We start from the raw sequence: 8,161 nt of genomic DNA on the forward strand, positions 1-8,161 counted from the left end.
TCATGGAGACATACAGAAATATCCGCGGTTATAAATTGAAGGAGGGCCAGAAAGGAAAAAGAACAGAGGAATAAAAATGACAAGAGACCATAAGAACCCATTAACCAAGCCGAGTCCTCAGAAAACATTACAGTGGTATTCTTTTGGGTATCACAGGCATGACGGAACAAAGGCCTGGTCAACTTTTTTCTGCCCGTTTCCTTTGGAGACCGCTCTGCTTTTAATTGTTGTCTGTATGAGACCCAGGTGGCTGATGGCGTCTCCCTTAAGATGTGGCCCCAGTTGTCCAAGTTGGCCGAACGGCCCGTCAGTGCAGATGCTGTTCAGGAAGCTGCAGACTGGCCATTGGCAGTGGGGCCTGGGTGGGGACAGCCAAATCCTGCAGTCCCTGTCAGCACTCGGGGGCCACTTGTCTTCCGTAGAGAAGTCTCCTTTTTGGAGGTCAAAGAACAGCATGTGTCTCTGTCTTTACATTGAGTTAAGCTCAGGGCATGTGTTTTTGACCAGGAATCACTTCGCTGCTTTGAATACGACCTTTTTTCCACAGTTGATCTGCCAAATTAATGACTGAATGAATGTCATTTGGCTGCAGTGCACTTAGGCTTGTGCTTGGTTATTTTTACATACTGTGTCATTTGGCTGTTTGCGGATTGAATTTGATGCAGACATCATAGCAGAAAGTATCCTGGATCAGGAGCTTGAAGAGCTGGGTTCCAGGTCTCCTATAAGTCGCAACTCCTAATTTTTTTCTGGCCATCCGACCTTGGAAGAGTCACTTAATTCTTGTGTGCCTTTGTTGTAAAGGGTATGATGATGTAGCACATTCACTGCTGCCCTAGTTGGTTGTGTCGTTAAGATGATGCATCGGTAAGGACTCTGGAAACCTATTTAGTAAGTGACTACTTCCGACTGCGCACAATGGACACCAATCCTTATCCACTTGAAGCTTCCATTCTAGTGGGAAAGTCCTATGTACTTACCAGGGGATGGCTAGGTTCATTAAAATTGGGTCTGGGTTACCATCCAGAAGTCAAATCAGAGAAGAGACAGCAAGTTCGCTTGTGGTGTCTGTTCCACTGTGGTGTGTGAACATTAGTCTCCAAGCTGGTGAGTTTCACATTAAAAGTGAAGCTGGTGCTTCTACGTGGTTTGAACCTGAAGGAAGCAACGAGTCTATAATACCACACGGCCGGATTCACCCCCGACCTAAATGGCCTAAATACCATGGCCCCTTCAGGTCCTCCTCACCCTCCTTCTGTGTCCCTCGGATTCGGATGCATAGCTTTGTCCATCCAGTCTGTGTAGAAGTAGCAACCTTCCAGCTCTTTTCCCCTGGGATCCCCTGAGCCCAAGTCCATTTTGGGAAGCGGGATGTGACTTGCAACTCGGCGGTCTCAGTGCCATCTCAGTGCCGTGTCCTGACCCCAGCTTGACATCCCCTGAGGCCCCATGAGGTACCTGCTAAGTAGTGGTTACTGTCAATGGCCTGTACCTTGTTTTTTGTGTAGTACTTCTAGGAACTTGAGAGGGAAGATACCACAGCATTCAAATGTGATATATACTTGTGCTGTAGATTTATCACATGTATTTCTTTTGATAATTTTATTTTTTTAAACTACATCCAAATTAGCATAAAGTGCAACAGTAATTTCAGGAGTAGATTCCTTAGTGCCCCTTACCCAATTAGCCCATCCCCCCCTTCCCACAACCCCTCCAGAAACCCTCTGTTTGTTCTCCATATTTAAGAGTCTCTTATGTTTTGTCCCCCTCCCTGTTTTGATCATCGCATGTATTTTTTAAATCTGGTTTTTATGTAAGTTTTGAAGTTATGAACCAAGAAGAGTATATATGTTCAAACCCCTTAAAACCAAATTGCTGCTGTCTCTGTACATATGTGTGTATACTATATATATATTCATCTTAAGGTGGAATAATACTTTTTTATTAAAAAATTTATGTTTATTTTTGAGAGAGAGCGAGGGAGAGAGGCAGACACAAAATCCAAAGCAGACTCCAGGCTCCGAGCTGTCAGCACAGAGCCCGACGCAGGGCTCAAACCCATGAACCATGAGATCATGACCTGAGCCGAAGTCAGTCGCTTAACCCACTGAGCCACCCAGGCACCTCAGTAATACATCTTTAATAACAAAGTACGCATCCAGGCCAGTCTTCATAAAGGAATTGGAAAGTTGTTCCTTTGACTAGGTGCCAAAGAATAATAATTTATACTGTTTATTGAACACTTGCTAGCTTTTGTGTCTAGCTTTTTGCATGTTTTAGCTCAGGTCCTACAATAATATTAGGAATTGGGTATCATCTCACTTTTATAAACAAGGAAGTTAGAGGAAAGGTGGAGGCATATTCATTCTAGGATCTGGCAGGTTTATAATTAGTAGAACTCTTACATGATAGTTAAATTTGGTCAGTATGAGTGTGAGATTTTTCAAATACATTCATTTTCCCTCAATCTTGGCTATACTCTCCCGTTTGGATTTTCCCTCCCTAGCTAATTATAAATTGTAAGTCACTTCTGCTAATAGTTATGGGAAAAGAAAGTTATGGACTAAAATGATAAACTGTGTTGGTAAGTCCCTAACTATAAACATGGCAGTCCTACTAATTTTTTGTTTGATTCATATCATGAATGGGAGCCAGCTTTCCTTTTTTGCTGAATTCATCCCATTACTATAACTACATGTGCCTTACAGTGTAGACTTTTTATTATAGCTTTATATTTCTTAAAAATTTAAGGAATATTAGTTTTTTGTGAAAGGATACCATGGAAACACACACACACACACACACACACACACACACACACACACACAATATAAGTCTTTGTGTTCAATAGAGGGCACCATAGCACAGATCATGAATGTCTTCGGAGAAGATTTGTAGGTTGTTTTTTTTTTTTTTCCCTCATGGTAAGAGGTAAACAGGCTGTCTTAAATTCTTTCTCCCCTACATCCAACTGCGAACCTTCCACACTGTACACATGTGTATATATCATTATATTGGGTTCAGTAGACAGGGCATCCTTAGTTAGGATTAAATGGTTTTGCATAGCTATATATTGTTCCCAACTGAACTGGTATATAATACACCTAATAAAACCAGGTTGAGGAAAACCAGATTTTCAACTGTGTCCAATTCAAGGGAAAAACAAGATTTGCTTTGTTTAGTTTAAATTTGTTATGGGGAAAGGAATAACGTTTGACTCATGTTGTAAATATCTTTTCAGAAATACCTCTAAAATTCTAGAGGCTATTTGTTGCTCCTTTTGTAAAGGCTTGAAAATTGTATACATTTGTTTTTATGGAGGCTTATAAAGATGACATTTTATTGACCATTTTACAAAGTACTCTTTATATTAAGTTTGAAGTTAATTTCTGCTGTTAGATTTGTTTGTGGAAAGTGTGGCACAAATATGACTAAGGTAAAAATAGGATTTAATACTATGATGATGGCAGTCACAACGTTCTCTGAAATATAGTAAACCAGGTGTTACTTAAAATGAACTGGTTACGCTCACTGAACCAGATGGGAAAATGCTTTCAAAATTTTGTATTTTTAATTGTGAAATGAATTATCTGAGTAAAAAAAAAAAATCATAAGTACATTAAAAAATTATTTTGCTTCTTTAAAGGCCATACCCATGGAGTATGGTAGCATAAATTTAGCCAGCCAGCGGGCATTCAGATGTACTGTCTTTGAACTCCAGGCCTGTGTGGTGTTCAGATCTTGCCTCCCCAGCCACATTCTCCCACTTCAGAATTGTGAGCTGGGTGTGTGCGGGCTCCCTCTCGCTTTTCACGGGCATGTCCTCCAGATGGCAGTAGCGAGCAGAAGAGAAAACACTGGGAAATAATGAGTCTAATGTACAGTAAAATTGGAAATTGAATTATAGCTCAAGAAAAAGGACAGTAGCCTTGAGGTCCCGATCAACCTGGACTCTGATCACTTTTGTTTGCTGTACCCGTGTGTTAGGTTACCAGCAAGTTAATAACAGCGCGTGAGCAGTTCAAGGCTCAGTAGAATTGCTTTAGACGTGAAATAAAGCTAAAATGAATTTGTGTCCAATATCATTGGCATTAGTGCTCATTACTTTTGTGGTGTAATGCCTCGAACCATCTAAAATCAATTTTAAGGATTACCCATTATTTTATAAAGAAAATAAAACACATTTCCAACAGAAATAAAGCAGTAAGTATAATCCTGTGAGCAGTTACTTGTACCCTGGCTGGCAGGAAAACCACTGACAGACAGAAGGGCGCAGGAAACACTCCGTGCAAACTTCACAGTGGATGCAAGTTCATATTAATGGGCTGTTGCCACATAAATCTTCTCTTGATTTCAAGTATTTAAAACAAGAGTGGTAAACATTTGTAAATGTAGAAAATAAATCTCAAAGAGTAGTAAAAGGGATTTACTACTTTACTACTTGTACTTGGTAAATTAATCTTTACCATGTGACACGCTCATCTTCTGGGAGAAGCCAGGGCAGAAGACACGGAGGGAAGGGAAGTATTTAGCTGCTTTGCTTGAGAGTTTTGCCCTTTCAAAACGCACAAAGCTTTTCATTTTCCTTTTCGTGGGGCCAGTAAAGAATATTTTCCCAGGCTACATTTGGTAAGCCTGTCGAAGCTACATTTTGGTTGTGATACTGTACGTGTTTAGACTTTTGCCTCTGTTTTATTTTGAAGAAAAGGAAATCTTGTAATGACCTTGGATTTTAAGTAAATTAATATGAATGGCCAGAAAAGATTCACTTTTCCTAATTATTTGTGTAAAAATGCAGACTATAAGGCAAGGTTCATTTGGCCTGACATACATAATCTGTTTTTCTTAGAGCTCTCTATGAAAAATCCCATGTTGGGCAAAATTATGCTCAGGTTTTAGTATTTTAGTTTTGTCCCTTCCATCTGGTCTGAGTGCCTTGTATTATATCTTTATTGGACTATTTGTAGAGACTAAATTATCATACATCAAGATCTTTCCTGAAAATATGAAACGGGTTTTCATTTAAAAATAAGGGTGGGGCGCCTGGGTGGCTCAGTCGGTTGGGTGTCCGACTTCAGCTCAGGTCATGATCTCACAGTCCATGAGTTCGAGCCCTGCATCGGGCTCTGTGCTGACAGCTCAGAGCCTGGAGCCTGCTTCAGATTCTGTGTCTCCCTCTCTCTCTGCCCCTCCCCTGCTCATACTCTGTCTCTCTCTGTCTCAAAAATAAATAAAAACATTTAAAAAAATAAAAATAAGGGTGTACTCTGACTTCATTTCCCCTCCCAAGACATGCATTTCAGAAAGAAAACCCACATTCAGTAATAATATGAATTTGAGCATGTATGGATTTGTTAGAGTCGTTTTTAATTTTCTGTGTAGTTCTGATGCACTGGTTGAAATCTGTACTCGTTGTAAACTTTGACTTTGAATATGGGAAGGCTAGTATGTACTTACCACAGAATCATCATGGTTTAAGTATAGATATGGTAAAATTAGCTGGGAGCAATTTTATTTGATGGCTTATTTTAATAACATAGATACACAGTGCTACTGCAGAGTATGGAGAAATTTCTCGCCGATTTTAGGTTTTCAAAAAAAGCCACCTCTCAACTTAGCTGTTGTAAACATGTACATAAGTATACTTGTAAAGTTTTAAAATGTAAAACATGCTGAGAAACGTATTGACTTTTTAATATAATTTTTAATGGCAGTGGAAAGTTTTGATGTTTGATGACAGCCTAGCCAATAAAGATCACAGAACAGACATGCTGGTTGGCAGTAAAAAAATTTTTTTAAGTAGAATAAATTTCTAGGACTATCAGCAGAATCTTTCCATAATTAATCCACACGGTCATAACAGATGGTTAAACTGAAGAAACGTCCTTGAAGTTATTCTTTTAACAGATGTTGTTAACTATTAGCTTCGTGTTTTTACTCACCTAAATTTCCAAATAATTGAATAAAAGTTAACATATGCTTTCATCCTTTTAATAGGCAGAGTCTGTAATTGATGCAAAGTTTGCCATAGTAGAGAAATTATAGCGATGGCACATTTCTAACGTTTCTCCTCTCTCCTACCCTCGAATTGTCCACCCCTGTTCACCGAGGATGTCTCCTTGTTTCTTTTGCCCAGGGTCTTACAGAACGCGCTTCTGCTCTCGGACAGCTGCCTTCACCTCTTCCTGCAGAGCCATTTGAATTCGGAAGACATTGAGGCCTGCGTCTCCGGGCAGACGAAGTACTCGGTAGAAGACGCAATTCACAAGTTTGCCTCGATGAACAGACGTTTCCCTGAAGAAGATGAAGAAGGAAAAAAAGAAAATGATATAGATTATGACTCAGAAAGGTATCGCCTTGCATTTCGAGTTAACGTGTATGCGTCTGTATGATACAGAGCGCGCGTGTGCGTGCGCATATACACGTACATGTGTGTATATGCATACGCACCTCACTGTTTTGTTGATGTAATACTAAGATAATGAAAAAATTAATTGACTGAGATTTTATTGAGCTGTGACAGCTCATCATAGTAGTCTTCACACACACCTCCACACTGAATTAATGAACGCAGTAGAAATTCAATTATCTGCATTCTGATTATGTGACTTTCATTTAGTCAGACTTGAATTATTCGCGTTTAAATTATCTAGCTAAAAAAATATCCAACTGCACTCCAAATGGCTAATTAAAAGTCCAAATTTCCTGTCTCTCTTTGTGACTGGAGATAATTAAAGTTCTCCTCTGTTACTCAGGCTTTGAGTGTGTTGTGAAAACCAATTTCCTCTTTTTATTATTTTCCCCCTCTCTTCTTTTCCAGTTCATCCTCTGGGCTCGGACACAGTAGTGATGACAGCAGTTCACACGGATGTAAAATGAGCACAGCCCCGCAGGAATCCTGAAAAAGAATTCTGATGTTACCATCTTCGGAATAGTGAATTAAGTCCAGTCGTGGAGAAGCAAGCTCACTAATAATAGCTTCTTACCTAACGCTCCCTGTCATGATAGTAGGTATTTAATTAAAGACGTTGGGTTGTTTATTAGTGGTATTTTTATGTTGTCTTATTTTGGATAAGCTCCTGTAAAAAGCTAAAGGCCCGCGAATGCAACTCTCCTTTGTAGGCAAACATTATCGGTAAAACTAGATCCTGTCCTGAACTGAAATGCCACATACATTTAGAAGCACCGAGTTGGTTTTGCTGAATTTGAAAAGATAGGTAAATAGGCAGCATTGAAAATCCAGAAAGCGCCTTCCTTCTCGTGTCAGTGGGACAGCGTCAGCATAAACCCAGCTCGTGTGATCTTAGCCAGTATGAAGACTGACGGCATCGACCGGACGGCCTCTTTCAGACATGTGGCTGATGTTTTCTGGGCACCTCCCCTGCACTGGCAAAACACTTCGCTTTGGGTGTTTGAAATATTTTAAGAAGCTTCGCCTTTCCAGTATTTTATTTCACACGTAGATGGAAAATGTACCTTATGACTAGAGACATGGTAAAATAATGTTTACGTCTTACATGAAAACAGAAATCGTGCTCGTAATTTTGCTCATACTTGCAATATATAGATTCAGAAATACATTTGCATTGTTCACATTAAGCTTTAACACCTGGTTTCTGGAAACAGGTACTGTGGTTTCATTACCGGCGTGTAATTAGAATTCCAGGTTGACTGTTTTCTGACTAAATGTGCAATTTCTTATCACTAGATAACTTTCAGTGTCAGTGGTGGTTACTTGTTACTTATTTTTAAGTTACAAGTGGGATCTTATAAAAAGTAATACATTTAATGTTTTCAATAAACATTCCCATCATTTAGAAAAGAGTATCAACTTGCTAATTTAAGAATTACTCATTTTTCAAGAGCCTTTCTTTTAAGGCATCTGCCTGAGGACTGGCGCAGTTTAATAAAATGTCTTCTTTGTTAGTGGCCCAAAGATAAAATGTCTTAGATAAACTACATTGAACTTCAAATTTCAGATGAGGCAGCGTTTCCTTGAGATAATTATCCAAGTTTCTTCTCTGTTGAATGGTGTGAAGCGTCTCTCAAACTACCGGGAAGACACTTCCACGTAACTGCGATGACTTGTTGCTTTAATTAAATGTTACCTCACCTCATTTTAACTGGGAGTTTAAAAGTGACTGTATTATTAAAAAGCCTT

The 8,161-nt window shown here is 39.3% G+C and overlaps 1 protein-coding gene across 5 annotated transcripts in view; it reads left to right on the forward strand.

Annotated features, from left to right (window-relative positions):
* Positions 1-7,949, forward strand: part of SNX10 (sorting nexin 10) — a 73,422-nt gene extending 65,473 nt beyond the window's left edge. For all 5 annotated transcript variants that reach the window (XM_042968637.1, XM_007077118.3, XM_042968618.1 and 2 more), the window contains 2 exons: positions 6,137-6,349; positions 6,821-7,949. In XM_042968637.1, the coding sequence (XP_042824571.1) occupies positions 6,137-6,349; positions 6,821-6,902 (295 nt within the window). In that variant the 3' untranslated portion in view covers positions 6,903-7,949. The remainder of the gene's footprint in view (positions 1-6,136; positions 6,350-6,820) is intronic.
* Positions 7,950-8,161: the final 212 nt, after the last annotated feature.

Source organism: Panthera tigris, chromosome A2, assembly GCF_018350195.1.
Source record: "Panthera tigris isolate Pti1 chromosome A2, P.tigris_Pti1_mat1.1, whole genome shotgun sequence".
Lineage (NCBI taxonomy): Eukaryota > Metazoa > Chordata > Mammalia > Carnivora > Felidae > Panthera > Panthera tigris.